Here is a 26,497-nt window from a genome sequence, read left to right as displayed (position 1 = left end):
AACAAGCAAGAGCAAGATAGCCAGCAACAAGTCAAACTGCAGACCACACATACATACATACACATACATACATACACATACATATACATACATATACATACACACATGCATAATACACATATACATACATATGCATACACATATATACACACACATATACAAATACAAACACACATATACATGCATATACACATACAAATACATACACATATGCACATATACATACATACACAGACATTTACCTACATGTACATACACATACATATATATGCACTTATACACAAACATATATATATGCATATATACACATACATATGCATATATACACACACAAACATATATATACATGTATACATACAAACACACATGAACATATATACACATACATATATACATATATATACACATAGATATACATACATATACAAACACATGTACATATATAAGCATACATACACATACACATACATGCACACATGCATACATGATGATTGATGATTGCAACGTCTTGCCAGGCGAGTGCCACTCCCTCAGACATTTAAAATCCATGAGCCCAAAAGTCCGACAGAGTATCTATACAAATATGATGTTACAGAGTCTTAGCTTTGTACGACAGCTAAGTCTCTCTCTTGGTCCGAAATGTTGAGATCCAGCAACAAGCAAGAGCAAGATAGCCAGCAACAAATTAAACAACAAATTAAACTAGTTGGCCGTTGACCCCGAAAAAGGGTTCATTCGCCCTTTGAAAGTCTCCCTGAAGGATTAAAAAAACAAGACCATACATACATACATACATACATACATACATGCATACATAAGATGATGGCAGATCAATTATTACATGCTTCTAGCATTTCAGGCCTACATGCATCACAACTTTTTTATCGCCACAGGACTATTTGTTATAGACAAATGCCTGAGGGAGTATCTATATAAAAATGATGCTACAGAGTCTTAGCTTTGTATGACAGCTAAATCTCTCTCTCGGTTTAAAATGTTGACATCCAGCAACAAGCAAGAGAAAGATAGCCAGCAACAAGTTATACTGCAGACCAGCTTAATGCGGGTATTGGTCTCTGGCTTTATGTTGTTTTTAAATCAGAGATTTGCTTCTCCTAGAATGATGCCTTCACCACGGCTTACGGGAGTCCCCCCCCCACGTACACATGCGAATAAACATATGCATGCACACATACATGCATACACACAGAATGCATGCAAACATACATACGCATGTATACACACATGCAAACATACACACATAGAGGCATACATCTAAGCATGTACTTACACATGCATGCACACACATACACATGCACATACACATACACATACATGTGAAATACACATGAAGGAGCGTTCCAAGAATCATATATCCTCAATGATCAGGATGAAGGTGATGGGTGCAATTCAATGAGTTCGACATCAATAAAAAAGAAAAACAATCCAAAACAACCAATTGATATACAGATATAATTCACTGATTGATATAATAATCAAGTGATTGATTTTGCACTATGAAACAGATACTGTCAAGAATTGTAAATGTAAACTAAATTAAAGGAATAAATTATAAGATAGTCAACATCATGAACTTTGGAATATAGTCTTTTGTCATTTATTCACTAATATATATATATATATATATATATATATATATATATATATATATATATATAATTTTTAGTCATTCAATGAATTAAAAAATTTTATGACGTGAAATGTTTGAGCTTTATTCTGAAGTATATATATATATATACTGTATATAGACTGATCAGCCAATCAGCAAGGGCGGATTTTTGAAGGGGGGAATTATTATCTAAAAGTAGGAGTATGTGGAAGATATGTTAAGTGTATGTGTCGAGTAAAAGGTTAAGAGCGGTGAAAACACAGTAGAGTAGGAATAAGTATGAATGTTGGCGGTGTTAAGTGGGAGCGGTGGAAGTACAGGAAACGTAGAGAGGGAATTGGAACTACTTCCTCTATAGACGGTGAGATTGTGATCATGACGCTCCTCGGAACTAGCGTAAGATCTTAGTATAATGCTTATATGTGTATATAATGTCGTGGTAGAGTTATATCAAGCAGTGGCTAATAGTGTAAACATAATAAGTTTGTATGTGGCAACCACTGTTGTAAACCTATGGTATTTTGGTCCAGAGGGAAAAACTGCGCCCCTTTTATTATATATAGAGGATATAACAACAACAGAAAATAAGGAGAAAGAGAAAGAACTGCTACTACATGTTATCAAACCAACAAGACTCATATTATTATCTATATAATGAGCTGGCATTCAGATTCTCTCCTGGGATCGAAGAATCGACCCCGTATTGCTACAAAGTCAATATTATGCTGGTAAACAAAAGCAAATTCAATAAAGAATTCGAAAGTATTGATAAGCTCTAAATGATTATGCATTGTCTTTATTTACGACCACTTGTTGTTTTACAATACACAAGATAACAAAACAAGAACGAAGAGAGAGAATGAACTACTGCTATGTGTTATAAACACAACACTACTCCAGTTGTTTACATAATGAGGTTTCATCTGTATAATCTGCTGAGGATTGAAGAATTAATCTACCGTAACACTATAACAGTATAATTTTAATCTACTGCAAGTGGCAGGATGTAGTGGTATTATTTATTTCCTTCTCACTGCAAGAGGATGTGACACAAGGTGGGGATGGAGTCAAATCAGCGCCCCTAAAGGAAGAACACCTAGGCTTATTAAAAAAACATTGGTTAGGCAGCCCTGTTGCTATTTCACGATAGGGGTGTCTCAGGTGGTAAGATAAACTAACTGCATGCTAAAAACAGCAGGTAACAGCCTGGGAAGGTGGATCTCTTAGAACTGCACAGAACATCAGTTATTCCTCAGTTGAAAGTGTAGAATTAGAACTACGTGTTGGACGTTGCATTACAGACAAGAAGTCATTACTGACAAGTAGCAAATAAACTGATAACGTCTTTTGCTTTATTCTGTACTGAAAAGAGAGTGATCATGCTTTGGGCAGCTGCTCCTTCCCCTTATGGAGGATGGGTTGGAGGAAGACCCAAAGAGTATTACATAACATCAAAGTATACATGTATACTGTAAAGAAAATTTAAAAAAATTCTAATCCTTAAATGATTTTGTGCTATTTCATTACTAAACATCAGCCAGATTACTGGCCGTCGGTCTCTTTTGAAAAAAAAAAAAAAGTTAACTTTTGAGAGGAAATCCAAAGCCAGTTCAAATAGTCTGGATTGTCATAGCAGAATACTCTTTGAAAGAAAAAACACACACACACACACACACACACACACACACACACACACACACACACACACACACACACACACACACACACACACACACACACACACACACACAAATTTATATATCACATACTGATGCATTTTTTACTAATGTTTACCACCCAATGAAAAGGTCTATGTTTGAAAATCCGTGAGTTAAGGATTTTTTTTTTATTATAATTCCTTCCAAATGAACCTCAATGTCAAAACGTTAATCGACCTGCGTAGACTCTTTACAATCTACCTATACAACTATATTAAAAGCCTACGTTTTCTATTTAAAAATTAGTAAAGCGAGCTTTTTTTAATATACTCAGCCATAGATATGCGAGAGTCTACATTAAAGTTAACTAATTTGCATATTCCTTTGAAAAACAAGCATTCATTAATTAATTATTTTTATAGTTTCTTCTTGGATGATTGGTTTCATTTAACTACTACATTGAATTCTATTTATGCATAGTTTCTACATTTTGCATTAATGCGTAGAATTTAAGATGAAAACACTTTTGTACACGGAAAATCTATCTATCTACCTATCTCTCTCTCTCTCTCTCTCCATATATATATATATATTATATATATATATATTATATATATATATATATATATATATATATATATATATATATATATATATATATATATATATAATGATTAAATGACAAAAAACTATATTCCGAAATTCCTGATGTTGATCATCTTATAATTTATTCCTTTAATTCAGTTGACATTTAAAATTATTGACAATATCTGCTTCGTAGTGCAAAATCAATCACTTAATTAGTATATCAATTAGTGAATCTATTATGTCCTTAACTCACCAGAAGAAATAGCAACAATCAATCCGTCAAAAGGAATTGAAGTGTGATTTGACATGATTAAAATCCGAAAATTGGAAGAGAAGTTGCAAATACCTTTAATATGTTTCCATTACACCATTTTGAATTTCCTTTCATTATATTGCTCTGTAATTACATTGAGCTTCTTGAATTAGGATTGGTATATATTATAAGAAAATATATTTCTCCACTACAGAAATATATATATATATATATATATATATATATATATATATATATATATATATATTATTTTAAAAATATAATTATCCACTGACACGTGTTTCGTCGTTTACGACTCATCAGAGTGGCTGAATCTAGCCACTCTGATGAGTTGTAGACGACGAAACACGTGTCAGTGGATAATTATATTTTAAAAATAATATATATGCCGCTCCCTATTTAAGGGGGTACCGGGTTGGTCAAAGGGAAAATTATTCCCACTCGCATTTAGGTAAAAATGCAATTTCGTATGAATAATTGAATTCATTCAAAAAGTATCGCTAACAAAAAACAAATAAAAACATATATATATAAGTGACCTTGTCGGTGTGTGTGCGAAAAGTCCTCTCTAAATATTTGGTCTACAGAGTTGAAATTTGATTTAGTCGGCAAACATCGTTTCTAAGGAGTCAAAATTAAAAACAAAACAGTTAACATTGGCAGGGCAAGTCAAATAAAACATTACTCCTGCTGTTTCTTTGCGCATGCGCAAAATTGAAAATTCATAGCTCAAAGTCTCTTTATTTTGACACCCGGTACTTGTACTGGGCTGGTCACTGAATTGTGGTGTCTGCACAGATGCTGCACTCAAATTAATTGTCCTCAGTAATCGAGGGGGAAACCTTTATATACTGAGGCAATTCTATTTTTGCAGAATCCCCTTTTGAGGGGAGCTGGTAACGCCCACATTAAACCGACCTTGTGTCACATTTTGTTTCGTGGGAAACAAATAAATAACAAGTCTCTTTATTTTTAAACTTATATTCGTTTGTCGGTAGTTCAGGCGGTAACGGCGTTGAAGGGATAAACAACGACTAAGGCTGGGGCGCTAAATGTTCTGGTTTCAATTCTAGTAGAAGTCACACTGATTTCATAACTTTTGAAATCATTACTATATCTTAAATAATAATCAATAGAGAATTGGGTCTATAATAATAAGTGAGAAATCTGCATGAATTAAAATATATTTATGCATATTTTATAACTGCGCAATGCTAGGCGGCCTATTAGTGTTTATATAATTTATTTATTTATTTATGATCGCTACATACGCATAGAACACTTTTGGAAAATACTTTTTAATTCATGCATGAGTACTGTACTTTCACCTAACAATTTAATAAACAAAACATGGTACTTATGCAGAGAAAGTACCATAATAATAATAATAATAGAATAATAACGTTATTTAGAAAGCCATTCTTAACATGGGGAGGACGTTTTGTTACTATTCTATACTTTCACCTAACAATTTAATAAACAAAAGATGGTACTTATGCAGAGAAGGTACCGTGCTGAAATAACGCTATTAAGAAAGCCATTCTTAACATGGGAAAGGGAGAGTGTTCTGTAACTATTTTATATTTTCACCTAACAATTTAATAAACAAAAGATAGTACTTATGCAGAGAAGGTAGCGTGCTGAAATAATACCGTTATTTAGAAAGCTATTTTTAACATGGGGAGGGAGTTTTGCATCTATTCTATACTTTCACCTAACAATTTAATAAACAAAAATAGATAGTACATATGCATAGAAAATACCGTGCTGAAATAATGTTATTTAGAAAGACATTCTTAACATGGGGATGGTATTTTGTAACAATTCTGTCCTTTCACCTAACAATTTAAAAACAAAACATGGTACTTATGCAGAGAAGCTACCCCGCTGAAATAATGACGTTATTATTTAGAAAGCCATTCTTAACATGGGGATAGGGGTGTTTTGTAACTATTCTGGACTTTCACCTAACAATTTAATAAACAAAAGTTAAACTTAAGCAGACAAGGAACAGTACTGAATCATTAACATTATTTAGAAAGCCATTCTTAACATGGAGAGGGAGGATGTTTTCTAACTATTCTGTACTTTCGGTGCTAATGCAGAGAGTGATCTGCGCTATTTTTTAAATCGCATTTCCACGTTTAATTAAAGTTTTATGATATGTTTTTTATTCAATTGTAAGGTTAAAGTACAGAATAGGTACAAAAACCCCTCCCCATGTTAAGAATGGCTTTTTAAATAATAACGTTATTATTTCAGCACGGATCACTCTTTGCATAAATGCCGATTAATGTTTTGTTCTTTACTTTTTTCACTATATTTTTTTTTTTTCAAGAAAACCTTTTTTAACAAAAATTGAAAGTACACGTTTTTTTTTACAGAAGTTGTTTTTACATAAGAAAATATGAATGCTTTTTCTTTATTGAAGAAATTGGGTACTCGTGCACTTATTGATCCGTGCTGATATAATAACGTTATCATTTAAAAAGCCATTCTTAACATGGGGAGAAGAGGGTGTTTTGTAACTATTCTGGACTTTCACCTAACAATTTAATAAACAAAAATTAAACTTAAGCAGACAAGGAACAGTACTGAAGCATTAACATTATTTAGAAAACCATTCTTAACATGGGGAGGGAGGATGTTTTCTAACTAATCTGTACTTTCGGTGCTAATGCAGAGAGTGATCTGCGCTATTTTTTAAATCGTATTTCCATGTTTAATTAAAGTTTTATAATATGTTTTTTATTCAATTGTAAGGTTAAAGTACAGAATAGGTACAAAAACCCCTCCCCATGTTAAGAATGGCTTTTTAAATAATAACGTTATTATTTCAGCACGGATCACTCTCTGCATGAATACCGATTAACGTTTTGTTCTTTGCTTTTTTTACCATATTTTTTTGTTTTTTTTTCAAGAAAACCTTTTTTAACAAAGATTGAAAGTGCACGTTTTTTTTTTTTTACAGAAGTTGTTTTTATATAAGAAAATATGAATGCTTTTAAAGAAATTGGGTACTTGTGCACTTATTGATCCATGCTAAAATAATAACGTTATTATTTAAAAAGCCATTCTTAACATTGGGAGAAGAGGGTGTTTTGTACCTATTTTGTACTTTAACCTTACAATTGAATGAAAAAAACGGTAAATTTTTAGATTAGGTCCACCTCCACCATTTTCTTTTAAATGACGACTTTTGTAGGTTTTCGACTATGCTGAATATGGAAATCGCATTGAAATTTTGCAGAAATAAGTAGTTATCGAGATATTAAAAATTTGTATAATGCATTGTAATCTCTGGCAGCCGCCTTTTTTACACGCTTGCACGCGTCATAAACAAATCTACGCACGTAACAAAGATGGCCGCCAAAGAATACAATGCACAAAACAACTATCTATATCTCGATAACTACTTATTTCTGCAAAATTTCAATGCGATTTCTGTATTCAGCATAGTCGGAAACCTTTAAAAGTCGTCATTTAAAAGAAAATTGTGGAGGTGGACCTAATCTAAAAAAGAAATACCAAAAAAACATAAAACTTTAATTAAGCTTGGAAATACGATTTAAAAAAATAGCGCGGATCAGTAAGTGCATTAGCACCCATTAATCGACTCACGTGAGCTTATTGCCAAATAAGGTCCGGCTACAATGTTGAACGCGCTGTTCACATTGTTTTTTTGGGGTTTTTTCAAGTTAAATTCAACTTTCACAATATCTTTTTATTTTTTTATAATTTCACAATATCTTTTTTTAATAATAAATTGTTAGTTAAAAAAGCACAGAATAGTTACAAAACACCATCCCCTCTCTATGGTAAGAATGGCTGAAAAAAATATTAGGTACTCATATAGAGAGTGATCCATGCTGAAATAATAACGTTATTATTTAAAAAGCCATTCTTAACATGGGGAGGGGAGGGTGTTTTGTATTTATTCTGTACTTTAACCTTACAATTGAATAAAAAAAACATATAAAACTTTAATTAAACTTGGAAATTCGATTTAAAAAATAGCGCGGATTAGTAAGTTCATTAGCACCAGAAATTGTTAGGTGAAATACAGAAAAGTTTCTACCAAGAAAACCATTATTTTTTTTTTTTGCTATTCTTAGCAAGGGGAGGGGATGATGTTTTGTCACTATTCTGTGCTTTTAACTAACAATTTATTAAAAAACAAAAGGTAACTTTTCACATTAGGTCCACCTCCACAATTTTTAACATGGGTAGGTTGGGGGTGTTTATTCTGAAAGCCGTTCTTAACATGGGGAGAATGGTGGTATTTATTCCAAAAGCCGTTTTTAAAAGACGAAAGACAGATAAAAGGTTAAAACATGTGGTTAGGCATGGGTGTTGTTTATTCTGAAAGCCGTTCTTAATATGGGGAGGTTGGGAGTGTTTATTCATGGCCGTCAGTGAATTATAGTGCATAGTACAGGTCTTTATATCTCGAAAACTAATGGCCTCTGCAAATTTTAAATAAGATTTTCTTATTCAGCATAGTCGAAAATTGTGGAGGTGGACCTAATGTAAAAAAAAATACCCTCCCCCCCTAAAAAGATATTGTGAAATTTAAATTTAAGCGCGGTAACAAAAATAAAATTAGACAGAAAAATACACCTTTGGGTTTGTACTTGCACAAAGACTTGAAAAGACAACAAAAACAAATATATAACAAGTAAATATTTTCAAAGGCAAGGTAAGTTACTTTTCTATCTAATTGGATAATTTTTAGTGTTTTTATTGGGTTTGTACTACTGTACATATAGATTCGAAAAAGTTGTCAAAAAATAAATGTATAACAAATATTATCAAAGGCAAGATATGTTACTTTATTACCGAAATGGATAATTTTTTTTGTTTTTTTAATGCAAAATTTTTATTCGGTTCAAAAAACACAGCGTTTACTGTTATATTTGAAAATTACAAATAGCGGCAGACTGTTAGGTTTGGGAAAATGAGTTAAAACTAAAAAAAAAACTATACAAAATACTGTTAAAAACCACTGAATACATGTCTGCCTATGTCGCAGTAACATATATTGAATGAGTTCCTGACAGTATTTTGTATAGTTTTTTAGATTTAACTCATTTTCCCAAAGTTAATGTGTTCAACAGTCTGCTGCCATTTGTATTTTTCAAATATACAGATAAACACTACATTTTTTCAAACCGATTAAACATTTTACATTAAATAAAAACACTAAAATCTTATCCAGTTTGGTAGAAAAGTAACTTATCTTGCCTTTGATAACATTTATTTGTTATATTTATTTTTCAACAACTTTTTCGTTTCTGTGTTTAGTAATACAAACCCGTTTTATTTACTATAACGTTTAGTCGGCTCGAAGAACAGTGTTTATCAGTGTATTTGAAAAATACAAATGGTGATGGACACTGTTGATGATGTTAAGTTGGAGAAAATGATTTAAAACGAAAAAACTATACAAAATACTATCAGAAACCCACCGAATATGTCAGCCTATGTCACAATAACATATAATCAGTAGGTGTCTGACATTGTTTTGTATAGTTTTTAACTGATTTTCCCAAGCTTAACGTATTCAACAGAGCCCGCGACGATTCGTCTTTTTCAAATACATAGATAAACACTGCGTTTTTCAGCCGATTAAACATTTTACATTAAATAAAAACACTAAAAAATTATCCAGTTAGATAGAAACGTAATTTACCTTACCTTTGCTTTTATTTATTCGTTTTTGAACAACTTTTTCGAATCTGTGTATAGTAACCCCCCCCCCCTTACCCAAATATTAATTAAAAACTCACATTTTTTAATACAATAAAAAAGAAAACTATTTAGCGTTTCAATGGTTTAGCAACTTTCGGCTTAATCCACTGAATGTTGGTCGAACCCAAGCCATGATTGATGGTAACTCCCGAAGATCCGGATCCAATTCTGCAAGAGTACCATATTTTTTTTCATTTTCGCCTTTTTTTTTAAAAAACTTTTTGGAGTGGATTGCTGTACTAAGAATGTAAGAAACATGCATTTTCTCTTTATATTAGAATTTTCCATTACACGAAATTAAGCCACAGCAACGCGTGGCAGGGTACAGCTAGTTTCATTATATATATATTTCATTATATATATATATATTTCATATATATATATATATATATTTCATATATATATATATATATATATATTTCATATATATATATATATATTTCATATATATATATATATTTCATATATATATATATTTCATATATATATATATATTTCATATATATATATATTTCATATATATATATATTTCATATATATATATATTTCATATATATATATATTTCATATATATATATATATATATATATATATATATATATATATATATATATATACAGGGTGACCACCTTTCCCCCAAAAAAACGTGTCCCAACTCTAATTAGGCCCCGTTTCTTAGTGTTTTGTCCGAATGAAATGAAACTTTGGTCATAACTAATTTATTATATTCAAAACTTCACATCATAAAACTAGGATCTTTGGCCTTTTTTTTTCCTCTGTTGACTGTAAAATGCTCAGAAAAACAAGTGAATGTCCTCTGTATTTTGGGGGTTACCCTCTCTCTCTCTCTCTCTCTCTCTCTCTCTCTATATATATATATATATATATATATATATATATTTCATATATATACACATATATATATTTTACACACACACACACATACACAGGCACACACACACACACACATTTATATATTTCATATATATATGATATATATATGATATATATAATGAAATATATATATATATAATGAAATATATATATAATAAACTATATATATATATGTGTATATATATATAAATATAATGAAATATATATATATAATGATATATATATATATAATTATATATATATGTAATGAAATATACATATCCATATATATATGATATATATATGTAATATATATATATATATAAATAATATATATGTATATATAAATAATATATATACATATATATTTAATATAAATATAAAATTTATATAATCTATAATTTATATATATATTTATACAAGCACACAAATGTGTGTGTGTGTGTGTGTGTGTGTGTGTGTGTGTGTGTGTGTGTGTGTGTGTGTGTTTAGAAGCGGAGCCGGCTGTGTATCGATTATAATCCGAAGATTTTTTTAAAAACAAATTGATTCACTTGAATAGGACGTTTGCCAAAATACTCTTGTGGATATGACGTAATATCTTTTGTATTTTTTTTTTGTTTTGTTTTTTTATAAATGGGACGTATTTTTGGTTACAGACGTCAACGTTCCACGATAAGAAGACAACTGAAACAGCATGAAAGATAAAATAATTTAAAATAAAAATAAAAAATTATAAAATGATGAAAGTCTAAAACTTACCTCCTTCTCAACAACTGCCCCCAGAAGAACATGTCACCAAGATAGCTTGACTTGGACTTATCCAGTTCCCCAAAAAAAAACAAACAAAAAAAAAACAAAAAAAAAACAAATGGAAAAAAATGGGGGAACAAAAAATAATGAAAAGAAAGAAAAAAGTTTCTACAGAGATTATTTACGCTGTGTAGTCGTCATAAAAAATCGGGTTAGTGCTTATTTTGTTAGATTTTTTTTTTCGTTTCGGCAAAATGTCTTATAAAGATGGAGCTTAACGTTGGTATTTCTTTTCTGTTAACGTCTTACGGGAATAAGTTGTTTTGCGCTTCATGATGTTTTTTTCTAGAGAAAAGTCACAATGGATGGAGGAAGCTGAACAAAAAACATAATACAAAAAAAAAAAAAAGGAAAAGGAAGAAAAAATAGAAAGAAAAAAGATAAAACAAAAGAAACGCAGACTTTCTTTACAACTAGTGTCTTAAAGAAAAAAAAAAACGAATTCTATATAACGGTCCTATTTTCTTTTCTTTTCCTTCCATGCCTCTTTAAAATAAAGAAAGTAATATATCTATCTGTTTTCTGTGAACAATACCAACAACAACAGCAACAACAGCAACAACAGCAACAAAATAGTTTTGCAAGAAGGGTGACTGATAATTAAGTTGGAGAAATATTGCAGTGCTCCCCCACCCCTCAAACTCTCTCAAAATAGAATAAGATTAACAACTATAAAGAGAATAAAATAAGCGTCTTTCCGAGAAGGCTGAATAAAGGGGGGGGGGAAGTTGCACAGTGCGCATGGGGGTGGTTGGCTGTGTAATAATCTTTAAAAAAGATAAAATAAAAGGATACATTATATTATTTTTACTACGATTCTCTCTGTCTCTCTCTCTGTCTCTCTCTCTCTGTCTCTCTCTCTCTATTTTTCCTTCTTTCTTTCTATCTCTGTCTACGATAATTCATATATACACACACGTATACGTGTGTGTGTGTGTATATATATATATATATATATATATATATATATATATATATATATATATATATATATATAGTCATCTACATACAGTACTGTTTCATTGTATCAAAACTCATCAGTGCGGCTAGTCTAGCACCTTTCCCTAGCCGGGGATTGGACCCACAACCATCGCGTTGATAGACGGTAGTTCTAACCAGTGACCCATGGGATCGGTGCTCGCAAATGACCTCAACAAATATCCATTTAAATAAACACTCGCCCATCGTTTTTATAGTGCTCGAGCTGCTTGTTTAGCAAGCAAACAGTGAACCTCGATGTATAGGCAAATAAATAACGGGTGAAATACATTTAGGACAGTGCTTTACCCAAAGGCGGGGGGGGGGCTTAATATATATATATATATATATATATATATATATATATATATATATATATAATTTTTATTATTTACTATAATAATTATAAAATACCTACAGACACTAGTGTTTCGTCCTTTCGGGAATCATTAGCGCAGAGTGTCACGATTAACGCCAGTCAATAGATTCGAACCTCGGCAACAGAAGTCATGTCTGGCTTCATTAGCAAGGACCCGAACCATTCGGCTTCCGTCAACCGCGAGAGATACAGTTGAAATCAAACATTTATTCTTATTAAATGCTTTTAACGTCAGTCAGAGTGATCTAATCACTATATGATGATCCACGCATATGAGCTAAGTTAACCGACCTATTACAACTGAAAGTGCTCAACGATAAGCAACGAGTTTCTTAAAGGGACTGACATTATTATTTACTATAATAAATTTTAAATACCTACAGACACTAGTGTTTCATCCTTTCGGGAATCATCAGTATATATATATATATATATATATATATATATATATATATATATGTATGTATGTGTGTGTGTGTGCGTATATATATACATACATATATATATATGTATATGTATGTACACACACACACACACATACACACACACACACACACACATATATATAGAGAGGTAAAGTTTTAGGCTTCTTATCCTGGGGTCCCACTTTCGAGTGTCGCTAGATTCAGCCACTCTGATGAGTCGTAGACGACGAAACACGTGTCAGTGGATAATTATATTCTAAAAATATTATATATGCCGCTCCTCATTTAAGGGGGTACCAAATTGGTCAAAGGGAAAATTATTCCCAACTTGCATTTAGGTACAAATGCAATTTCGTATGAATAATTGGATTCATTCAAGAAAGTATCGCTAACAGAAACAAATAAAAACATCTACATAAAAACGGGATACATTTAGTAGTCAGGCGAGGCAGCCGCGTGGTAGAAGTTGAGGCTTCTTATCATGGGGTTCCGATTTCGAGTCTCGCTAGTTCAGCCACTCTGATGAGTCGTAGACGACGAAACACTTGTCAGTGGATAATTATATTTTAAAAATAATATATATGTGTGTGTGTATGTGTGTGTGTGTGTGTGTGTGTGTGTTTATTTGGATAACAAAATATGCAGTCCATGTCATCAGAGGATCTTAAAGGGACTGACATAATTATTTACTATAATTATTAAATACCTACAGAGACTAGCGTTTCATCCTTTCAGGAATTATCAGTGCAGAGTGTCACGATTAACGCCAGGTGAGAGACTTAAACCCCCCTAAAAAATATATATGACAATTAAGCTACACGGTCTTTCGCATTTTATCCCAGTGTCAGGTTAAAATTTCAACCTGGTTGTATTGAGCACTGTTGAAGTAAATATTGAAAATCGGTACGTATAATATTATGTGTCTTTATAACAGTTGAATACATGAAATTAGTCATCGACACACAGTAGTGGTTCGCTGTATCACAGCTCATCAGTGCGGCTACACAAGCAACTACCTTTTATGCACATTTTTCTTCCCCAAATCTTTTCATTCCATATAAAAAAAAACTTTCCAACTCTTTTTTAGGAACATACATTTGTCTCTGAGGAGTTGTTTGCTAACTTGTGTAAGAAAGGTGTAATAAGCATAAAATTGTTGTTTTTAATTTATTGTATTTTATTTTGACATTCCAAGCAGTCTTTTATACTTTGCCAAAAAAAAAAAAAAAAAAAATGGAGCGTAATGAGAAAAATTAATCAAAATGAGAAACGTTGAGAACATTGGAAATTTCATCTTCTGGTTGAATTCATTCCTTGCCATATTGTCCATGATAGTTTGCGTGCATATTCGTAATAGTCTGACAAAGAAGAATGTTGTTTTCTTTAATTTAAGTTTTTGTTAACACGCGTGCATTCGTCTCAACCGAAAGCCACTTGATAAAGAAAATGTCTGTTTATTTTTACCCACCCGCGCCAATAATACTAAACCAACAATTTCAATAACACAGAACACATCATCAGTTTAGAACAAACATTAGAAACAATAAACATTTCCAAAACGCACGCACGCACGCACACACACACACACACACACACACACACACACACACACACACACACACACATAATAATATTACCTCCAAAAAAATATTCTATGAGACTCAATACCACACGATTAATTAATCTGCGTTCCTATACACCTGAGGATTCTGATATATGTGTGTGTGTGTGTGTGTGTGTGTGTGTGTGTGTGTGTGTGTGTGTGTGTGTGTGTGTGTGTGTGTGTGTGTTGCTTCTGAACGCATTGGGTGCGTGGGCGTTCTGACATAATTGAAGAAACGGAAGACGTTTTCATTATAATTGATTAAACTAGCATCCCATTTCTAAAAAAAATAATGCATATCTGATTGTTTTATTTTTAAGAATAGGTCCATACCGGGACATACAAACATACACATACACATAGACAACTACCTTTTATATTATAGTCTAGCAGGACTACATGAAGTTGGCCGAGAATCATATGAAACTAAATAGAAGTTAAATAATGTGTATAACATCTTTATATTAAAATCTCTCTCCCTCTCTATCTCTCTTTCTCTCTCTCTCTCTCTCTCACACACACACACACATACACACACGCACTCCATTCAAGCGTCACTTGATCCCGAGTAGAACAAACCATCTTGATAAATATATTATGTCTCATCGTGTCACCCGCTATTCATGTCAACATATTAAGAAGATATAGAAATAACCTTGAACAATACTGTATTATCATTATGGCTCCTGGACAATGCCAGGCACCTTTTCTTACTCGGACATACAAACATACACTCATACACACAAATAACTTTTATATTATAGATATCATTTCATTTCAATCCATATTTTGAAGATATGGTATCGTTCTCAAAATTGTTGTTTTTGTTTTTTGTTTTTTATCGGGAGAATAACATCTCTGTATTTCCAGAAGGAATAAGGCAATCGAAAGTAAAGGGATAAAAATGTGGTGTAATCGAAGATAAGAGTTAGGGTTAGGGTTAGGGTTTACTTTAAAAAATGCGGTCAGAATTCCTCACATTTTAGTTTAGCAAAAAAGAAAATCAAATCAGCTGATGATGATTTCAAATTCAGCATTTCTTTCATTTTTCTTTCTTTTCTTTTCTATTCTGAACTTTGGTGACGGATTAGGCAAGGTATTTATCTCCCTCCTACGACGGGATGACGTGACACAAGAGTCGGAAAGTGGGACTTGAAGAGTCAGCGATTACAAAGAGAAATATTCTAGCCTGTGAAAAATATCTAGGCAGCCCTGTCCGCAATCCCTGGTAGGGGCGCATCAGACGATTAACAATAAACTAGCCCCCTTCTCAAAGAGAGAAGACAAAGCCTGAGAGGGAGGAGGTCTTAAAAATGCACAGGACAAACAACTTACCACAGTCAATAGGGAAGACGTCAGTTTTTTAAAAAATGGTCTCGACTCTGTTGGCTTTGGCATTGAGGGGAAAAAATTCTCTGACTCATAAAATCATTTATTTAGTGTGGAGAAAATCCAGCCCCCCACCCCGAAACCAATGGAGTACCCTAGATTGAGACAAAAATAAAACTTGCTTACAGTTAAGTAAGATTTTCCCTTCTTTAATCGTGAACAGATACTATACTTTGAATTATTTATTTGCTAAAAAAAACATCACAACAACAAAAATACAGTAATACAATTTTAACAAATGTGAGGGTCAGTTCTTATCTTTTGCATATCTTACTCTAAACTAAACGCATTTTGACTCATTTGTTCAATTACAATTCTTTTCAGACGTTCTTCGTCTGTCCATCACTTTAGTGGGCACCAAAATACCGCATTTACTTAAGAGTATAAAATTTAAACTTTAACATAGGATTACAAATAATTTATTATTCGACAAGTGTTATGTGCGAGATAAATGTCTAGAGGTAGACATACAACATATATTGAAAAAAAAAAACTAAAAGAATGAGTTTAAAAGAGAAAAAGGGAATTTATTAAAAAGATAAACAAATAGAAACAAATATTTACAAAAACATATGTAAGGGAGGTAACTCAAGTCCTTTGTTACTAATTTTTGTTGCAGAATAATGATAGAGTTTGAGAAAATATATTTTTTACTTTGGTCAGAATATAAGATCAGAAAATCAATATTTACCAAGTGTCTATTTATTTTGTAAGGGAGTTTGCAATAGGCTTGTCTCAGGAAATTCCTTATGACTGGATTTTATCTCAGGAAATGGGCCGGAGTCATAAATAGCTAAAAGGTCGCCCCAACTTAGCATTCCTTATCAGATCTGATTTAATAACTAAAGTTATGACGCTATTATCACTTATCTATAGTCATGTGGAGTGGAACCTTCTAGAATTTCCAAAAACGGAACACTTCGACTTTGGAACCTTCTATTGCCATAGAAAAAAGAACACTATCTTTTTAAATCTCTCCAAGGACGCTTAAAAAGAATCTTTTTATTTTCTAACTGTAATGCAAAGTATTTTAATAGTAAAAGTTTTATATTAGTATATATTATATATATTTAATTTTATATATTTTATATTATACTATAATAATTTTATATCATTATTTCTATATATATATATATATATATATATATATATATTTATATATTTTGGCATTTTTTACGACCGGCCCCATTATTATTATTATTATTATTATTATTATTATTATTATTATTTCTATTTAGATGTGTTTTGTGCATTGTATATATATATATATATATATATATATATATATATATATATATATATATATATATATATATATATATGTATATATATGTGTATGGATGTGTGTATATATATGTATTTGTATGTTTATGGGTATACTTATGTATATATAAATGTGGGTAAGCACGTGTATGTATGTTATGTGCATATGTATATGTATGTGTGTATGAATGTGTGTATGTGTATATATGTATGCATATGTATATGTGTATGTATGTATATATTTACTTTTATCAATATTGCTATATGATTGACATAATCATTTGTGTCACTATTCTTGTTGCTGCTATTATAAACATTATTGTTATTGATATCTTTATTAGTTTTTTATACTTATTACTAAATTTGTTACTATAATTACTAAATTATTATTATTATTATTATTATTATTATTATTATTATTATTATTATTATTATTATTGAGAAGTGGTGATGAAGTTCGAACTTTGACTTCTGTAGAAAAAGAAGTACTTCAGAAGTTAAGAGAGGTTCTTCTTAGAGACGATATCATAGAGATTCCAAGTATGAAGAGTAGTGATAGGCGGAAGGTGAAAAACGAGTTAAAAATAATTCAAGGAGTAATTCACAACATCATGAGAAAGAACATATCGATTACGGAAATTAACAGGCTTCTGTATGCAGCGTCATACGTTATTGCGAATCGTCTTGGCTTAATACAGAAGAAAAAGGGAGAAATGAAGGATAGAATGCCACACTGGCAGAGGCGGCTTGAAGAAAGTATTAAACGATGGCGAAAAGACATTGGTAGAATCGAAGAAATAAGAAAAGGAGTTAAACTAGAACAGAAAGCCAAGGACGAGCTTGAAAGGAGGTATAGATTGCTGGAAAAGGAAACGATGAACGTTCTAACAATGTTGAAAGAGAAGGTCCACACTGGTGGTATAAAAATTAGGAACTTTGTTGGAAAAAGTGTTGCATTTCGGTAGAAATAACAACACTCCAAATGCAAAAGATGCAAGGAAGTTCTGGAGTGGGATTTGGTCTGTCGAAGGGCGATATAATGAGAAGGCTAGCTGGTTGGGAGAGGTCAGAGAAAGGTTATCAGAAATGCAGCAGATAAAGAACGTTGAGATAACCATCGATGACGTTAAGGCTGGCATACAAAGGGGGACTAACTGGAAGGCACCTGGTCCAGATGGAGTGATGGGCTTCTGGTTTAAATAGTTCCCATGCTTTTATCCACCTATAGCTGCTGCTTTGCAAAGGGTTGTAGAGTCGGGAGATGTCCCTAATTGGCTTGTGAAGGGAAGAACAACACTGATTAGGAAAGATCCTGGAAAAGGAACAGATGCCAATAATTATAGACCAATTACATGTCTGCCATTGATTCGGAAACTGTTGACTGGAATATTTGTGGAGAAAATTTATGAACATCTAGAGAGTAATGGTGTTTTTCCTGATGAACAAAAGGGGTACCCGAAAGGCTCGAGAGGTACTAAAGAGCAACTACTAATTGATAAAGCAATAATGCAGGATGCGAAGAAGAAGAAGATATATCTGAGCGTAGCATGGATCGATTACAGAAAGGCTTATGACATGGTTCCTCATTCATGGATACGTGAAATACTATTGATGATGAAGGTTGCTGATAATGTGGTAGGGCTTTTGGAGACAAGTATGGCTCAATGGAAAACGGTGCTGACATCAAACAGAGAGGAGATGGGGCAGGTTGGCATCAAATGTGGGATATTTCAAGGAGATTCGTTATCGCCACTTCTTTTTGTAATGATAATGATGCCACTGAGCATCCTCTGGAAGAGAGAAAAACTGGGGTATAACTTTGGATCTGGTGACAGACGCCTCAACCATCTACTGTTTATGGATGATTTGAAAATATTCGGTAGAAATGAAAAGGAAATGGAGAGACTGGTAGAACTTGTGGAGACATACTCAGAAGACATTGGGATGGAGTTTGGGAGTAAATGTGCGGTGCTGGTGATGAAAAGAGGAGTAAAGGTTCATTCGAATGGAATAGTGCTGCCAAATGCAGAAATCATGAAAGAAATAGAAGATACAGGATATAAGTATTTGGGAGTGCTGGAGGGTGTAGGCATCATGAACAGAGAAATGAAGGAAAAAATCAGGAAGGAGTATCTTAGAAGAGTGAAACTTATTGCAAAATCGAAACTGTATGGAAAGCAGTAAATGAAATGAAAGCAGTGAATGCATGGGTAGTCAGTGTTTTGAGATACAGTGCGGGAATTTTAGAATGGTCTGACAAAGATTTGCATGCCATGGATATCAAAACAAGAAAAGTTTTAGCAATGTTTGGTATATTTCACATTTGAAGTAGCGTAGCAAGGCTGTATCAAAATAGGAAAGATGGTGGAAGAGTCTTATTTGAATGTTCCAGTGTTTTTCCAATCACATATTTCTCATTCAATATGTTCACGGACGCTCCACTATTGAGCTGAAAGGCAATTGGTTTTCCTTTCACCATCATTTCCGCTTTTATCACCTCTTGACTTACAGCATTCACCTTTTACTTAATTGTTACGCTGTCTACATATCCATAGTCTGAACAACTATTACTGTCGTTTTCCTGGTCATAATGTTGGGTTTTGACAATCTGCACTTTCTTTTTCCTTGATACTTTCCATTTCACGGCAAAGTGTTTTTTATCCCTTACATTTATAACAGGTTTTACCAAATGCAGGACATTACTCTTTGCTCGCTTCGTGCCGCAATGCACACGCCCAGCATTCTCTGTCAGATTGTGCCAATGTCTTTCTCCTGGGTTTAAAATCAACCCTGTTCACTCCTTCAGACCTTAGGATTCTGGACTGGACTGTAGCATTTTCAGACAACTTACAGGTGTCAATACATTTTTGTATATCTAACTGTCTCATTTTCAATAACTCAGATTGTGTCTGCAGGTTGTGTATTCCCAGTACTACCTGATCTCTGAGTATTGATGAAACGCAATTGTCGAAAAAATTGTACGTTTTTATTAACGTCCGAAGTGCCGTAATAAAGGATTCCACAGTCTCTGATTCTCTTTGCTTTCTAGAATGAAATACGTAACGCTCGTAGGTTTCATTCATTTCCCCTATAGCATATTATCTGAATAATTTTGGTGGGTGTTTTTTCGTCCTCGGGTGTTGAAAATTGAAACTCGTAGTAAACTTTCAATGCGTCGTCTCCCAACGTATGAAGCAAAAGTGCCCTCTGATATTGCAATGACTGTTTTATCAAACAAATAATAATGGTGTAGTTATACCATTTCAGTTTGAACAACTTCCAATTCGCCGCTAAATTGTCTTCCATACATAGGGGCGCCGGAGGCCTTATGCCAGCCACTGGTCTGTTTGTTTCTTCCATATCCGCTTATGACATTTTTTTTCCTTGTCCACGTGACATGCGTATAAATTACAATGTGAAACAAGAACAATAAAGTTACTTATCTGTTTCTGCAAATAACTTTCTGCTTCTTACTCTTTTCTACATCTTACTTGGATTCTTTTCATCCCACCGCTGCTGCCATGTGGCATTATCTTATTGAGGATGTCAATGGATTAGAAAAGATATAACGATAGATCGGCTTTTATATAATGGCGTCTTTATTTAACATTTGTAAACAAAGCCAAAACGTACACCGGTAAGGGACGCAACTCGAGATGGTGAAAACTCTTGTTAGTCCCTCATGCAACACACATTACACGTCTAAGCACAGAGCTAGCCCACACTACACGAGGACAAAAAAAAAAAATCCGGCTTTGATTGTATTTTAAGTTCTTCATTTGAAAGCGACGACTTTTTCATGAGTCGACCAAATTGCATTTTAAATTCTTCATTTAAAAACGACGTTTTTCAGAAAAAAAAGAGACTTTTTTCAGGAAACTCAACCGAATCGCATCTTAAATTCTCCAATTTAAAGCAACGACTTTTTTTTTTCTATAGAATCCAACCGAAACGCATTTTCGGTTCTTCATTTAAAAGCACCGACTTTATTCTAGAAAATCCAACAGAATTTCATTTTATTCTTCTCCATAACTTGACGATGGTATTTCTCAAAAATCTTCATAACTTGACGGTATTTCTAAAAAAAAAAAAAAAAAAAAAAAAAAAAAATCCGACACAAATTGTACTTTACTATTCTCCATAACTTGACGACAATATTTCTCAATGTCATTCCGCTGTTCTTCTGAAAGTTGCCGATAAGTTTCCCAAACCGAACCTTTCAATCGTAGTGGCAGGACTTGCTCCACCTTGAATGTTTCACACAGCTCATAATTCAACTCTAGATCTTCCAACCGTTCCATTATTGGAGTGTCTGTGTCTGCGCCACTGAATTTGGGGATTAGCTGGAATATTTTTTGTGGTTTATAGTCTTTGCGGATGGGTATGCTATATCAAGGTTGAACTTGGGCCACATACTCCCCTCACAAAATGGAGTGTCTATTCCAAAAGCCGTTCTTAGCATGGCAAGGTTAGTCGTGTCTATTCCATACGATGTTCTTAACATGAGGAGGTTAGGGTGTCTATTCCAAAACACGTTCTTAACATTAAGACATTGGGGATTGGCCACCAACAACAACCCTAGTTTAATTTTTAAGGAGGAGGAGGAATTGGTTGTGTTCAAGTCTAACGTAAATAAGTTCTTGATGAGCCGTTCCATATAAGTTATCAAATTTACCAAATTTTCATTACTAATGATTAGTATATTGTCCAATTTCTACTGTACACTCTTTAACCCTTATCTTTGAGTGGCCTCTGGGCCTTGATAATGTGGTGATGCCTATGTAAAAAAAAAAGAAAAAAAAAGAAGGTCACTAAAACTTGGGCTCGCCAAGGAGATATAGAGGGCTCTATTATGCCTTCCCTTAACATTCTGACAGTTTCCTCTCTTATAAATATGTTGTCAGTGAATGAGTGACGACGAGATATGGTGGCAGTAGGGGTCGTCCATGTAGAAAGATGAGAGAAAAGGGGAGGAGGAGAAATTTTGATACATGGAAAACTGTTCCTCTTATCCATTGCTCCAATAACAAGTTCTTCCCCAGGACTGTCGAATTTCAGGGTCACAGTTTTATATTGTTTTAGGAGGTCTTTTCCGATAATCATATCAATGAACAGATCCTTAATTACTTCCATTGTCATGGCGTGGTGGTTTTTACTGTTTAGGGAGATGTCAACAATAGTTTCGCCAATGATTTTGGCATGATGATTAGGGTCTGCCAATGCTACGGTTTTCTGTTTCGGAATAATAAAAAGTTTCAGCTTTCTTGCTGTATTTTTGCTGATAAACGTCCGCACACTGCCGGAGTCTACCATAGTGTTCACTACTTGCCCATTTATTTTGCATTTCGTGTATGTAATGTCTTTGGCACCCGTTCCTAGTCAGGAGAGATTGGGTGGGGGGGGTGGGGTAGTCAGGGTTGTATAACACAGCAGCTGTTGAGGAGGAAGATTTACATACCTTCGCACAATGGCCATTTTTCTTACATTTCCTACACTTGGCGTTACGTGCAGGACACATCGCCCGTGAATGTCGTGTGTTCCCACAAAAGAAACAAATTCCTTTTGGTAGGGTATTTCCTTTTATAGCGGCTAAGGGAGTGTCTTCTGGTTTAATTACGGTAGCAGCTATGTTCAGGTAGTCATCGAAGCTTATTGTATGCTTCTCCACTTGTTCTAGAGACCTAGCCATTGTAAAGGTCTCTTGTAGAGTTGAGAATGGTTTTTTGAGTAGGCGCTGACGAATAGACGAGGAGGAGATACCGCTAATGAAAGCGTCACGGATATATTGCTTTTTGTTCTCCTCAGAGCTTACTGCTTGAAATTCGCAAGATTTGGCAAGTACTTCCAGTTGTTGCATGAAATCTGTAAGGTTTCCGAGTCGACTATCGTCGTAGTTGTCGTTCTTCTCCCGGTGCGTGCGTGCGTGCTCTATATATACTACTAATCAGACGACGGTGTCACTCTTTTGTGTGTCCCGTCTTAATGGTTGTTCCTATTCTCTACATGCCCTCCCCCCACCATGTGACCACACTACCGTCGTTTTGTGGTCATGTGACTGGAGAATTCCGTTTAGTAGTGAGTTGGTCCTTGCATTTGAGGGGAAAGTGGCCTTGGTGCTCGTGTTACCCTCATGCTGCGTCGTGGGACCGGACTCGTCTGCATTGGCTTGTGGTTGATCGGATCTTGGTCCACCTCCATATCTGTTTCTGATGTGTCACAATCAGCTTCTTCCACGTCCATCATCTCATGCATGTTGCACGGTGGTTTGCTGTCCTCCCTTCTTGGTGTTTGGGGAGGTGGTTGATGGGGTTGTTGAGTGGGTGGATACTTCGGCGTATCCATGACCGGTTTGATTTTCCTGAGGAAACGGCGATTGCGTAATGTGATCCTGCCGCTACCATCCAACCGTATCCTGTACTGCCTGTTACCCATTGTCTTGACGACTCTCCCAGTTTTCGCCCATCGTCGTGGATTTGGTCCCTCCTGATTCTGCACCTGCACAGACTCGCCGACTCGGAGCTGTTGGAGGGGGTGGCTGTGTATGTCGTACTGTTCTTTGTTAAGTACGTGCCTTTTCGCCATCGCCCTCTCTCTCAAATCTCTGGTCTCCGTCCAACGCTTGTGGATGCAGTATTTTTTGCGAAGTGCGGGGAGATGGCCCCTTACTGTTCGACCATATAGCATTTCCGCCGGCGACAATCCAAGGTCCTGACTGGGCGTATTCCTGTGAGTCATCATCGCCCGTGCTGCCCGATCATGATGTAGGTGTCCATAGCCATCAACGCAGTCCATCAGCATTCTTTTGGCTGTTTTTACGGCCAGTTCAGCTCGGCCATTACTCTGGGGGTAATGTGCAGATGATATGCGCCTTTTTACGCCCCAGTCTTCTAGGAACGATTTGTATTCTAGTGAATCGAATGGTGGCCCTCCATCGGATGATATTTCCTCCGGTGCACCATACGTGCAAAACCAAATCCTCAGGACGTTGCACACCGCTGCAGCCCTTCCTGATGGTAGTGGTGCGACCTCAATCCAACCGGTATATCGGTCCGCGTATACCATGTAACTTTTCCCGTGCATATCTAGCAAGTCAGTGACTGTCTTTTGAAATGGGAATTCCGGGTTTATGGGTGGCATTAGTGGTTCCCTAGGCTGGGATGGGGCGATCGAATTGCAACTCCGACATTGCGCCCTTGTTTGTCGGATGCTGGCGTCTAAACCAGGCCAAAATAACCGTTGTCTGGCGTTAGCCAACATACCATTCGCCCCTTGATGGGCGGAGTGTAATGCCTCTAACACCTCGGCTCTAAGCCGTTTTGGTATCAAAATTTTGTCCCCTTTTATGGGTACCCCTTCCAGACAATATAGTTGGTCTGCCATCGGCCAGAATTGCCGGATTTCTGGTGGTAGTTCGTGGCGTGACCTTGGGAACCCGTCTTGAATGTATGACGCCAACGTTCGGCACTCCTCATCGGTGGCTGCAGCTGCGACTATCCTATCCCAGGTGATCGCTCAGAACTTGGGGTCATGTGCGTATGCAGCTATGATGGATGCTTGTATACTCCCCTCGATTTGCTGGGAAGTGTCAGTGCCCTTTAGTCTGCTGTGTCTTGACGGCGCCGAGTATCGGGATGTGCAGTCCGGTGCTGCGTTGAGTTTCCCGGGAACATGCTTAATCTGGAACCTGTACATCAACGACCGCTCCTTGAATGAGAACAGGCGGGGATTTTTTATATTCTCCAGGATCTGATCCGAGAAAATTTTCACTAGGGGCTGGTGGTCCACGGTGACCAATAGGTCTGGGGATCCCAGGATGAACATCCTACAAGACTCCAAGCCATAAATCAGCGCTAGAGCCTCCCCCTCTATAGGGGAATAACGAGATTCTGCATCTTTCGTGAAGCGAGACCCAGCCAAAATCATCTTCCAGTGGTCCTTACCACAGTTGGGACCTAATTCCGTTGGGCATTGGCAATGCTTCTGGAACAGAAAATACCCAATGCCAACCTTACTGAAGTCGGTTGAAAGGCAGGTCGCTCTGTTCATATCCAAGGTTTTCACCCCTTCTTCGATTTTCTGAACGATATTCCTCTTCGACTCTTCGAAAAGTCTATTCAATGTGTCATCCCAGTAAAATTTACGGTTCTTTGTCCGCAGCAACTCTCGAAAAGGGGCCATTATATCGGCCTGTGCAAATGTATACGACACCTGGTTAACTAAACCAAACCAGGACCTGATACCAGTAATGCTCGTTGGGGTCGGGAAATTGAGAATAGCCTCCGTCATTTTTTTAGTTGGCTTCACGCTGTCCGAGGTTATCACAAAGCCGGCAAATTCAACTTCATCGTCAGCAAATTGAAATTTGTCAGGGTTAAAGACTATCCCACTTTTACCACAATGGGTAATATAGTCCACAGTATGCCAGAAAGCCAATTCTAAGGACCTGTCCCATAGGAGTGTGTCGTCTATGCACCGGGTCTTTCGAGGCATGTCAACTGTGATGTCATCGAACCGGCGCGTGTACCCGTCCCCGGATGCGTGAAAACCCTGGGGAGCCCTGAGATACCGATAACGACCCCATTCCATTATGAACGTGGTCGCGTCCCGGGCTTTTGGGGAGAGTGGCAGACTATGGTACCCATTCCATGCGTCCAAGACAGTCTTTTTGGTTTGGGCAGGCACCACGGACACCTGATTAAAAGGGGACGGTGTGTGATGAGTCTCTCTCATCATTGCTGCATTCAATTTTTGTAGGTCTACCGTCCTTCTTGGTGACCCGTCTTTCTTTGGAGCGACTACCATCCTCGAACACCAGATCGTAGGTGTGCCTGCTGGTACCGGTTCGATAATACCAAACGCAACATCTCGATCCA

General features: G+C 35.2%; 1 protein-coding gene across 3 annotated transcripts in view; it reads right to left on the bottom strand.

Moving 5' to 3' along the window:
• The window catches only part of LOC145268244 (3 beta-hydroxysteroid dehydrogenase/Delta 5-->4-isomerase type 4-like), a 158,750-nt gene that overhangs the window by 100,667 nt on the left and 31,586 nt on the right, over window positions 1-26,497 (bottom strand). Inside the window, exon 1 of one of the 3 annotated variants that reach the window (XM_080123569.1) lies at window positions 11,537-12,297. The exons of 1 other annotated variant lie outside the window; for it this stretch is intronic. Coding sequence is in view for 1 of the 2 variants with exons in the window: in XM_080123570.1 (XP_079979696.1) it covers window positions 11,537-11,568 (32 nt within the window). In the remaining variant the exon portion in view is untranslated. Of the gene's footprint in view, window positions 1-11,536; window positions 12,298-26,497 lie in introns of those variants that run through there. One more of the 3 variants, XM_080123570.1, reaches the window with a different exon arrangement.

This window comes from Euprymna scolopes, chromosome 43, assembly GCF_053919585.1.
Source record: "Euprymna scolopes isolate OS-2025 chromosome 43, ASM5391958v1, whole genome shotgun sequence".
NCBI lineage: Eukaryota > Metazoa > Mollusca > Cephalopoda > Sepiida > Sepiolidae > Euprymna > Euprymna scolopes.
This window is presented reverse-complemented; position numbering and strand designations above follow the sequence as displayed.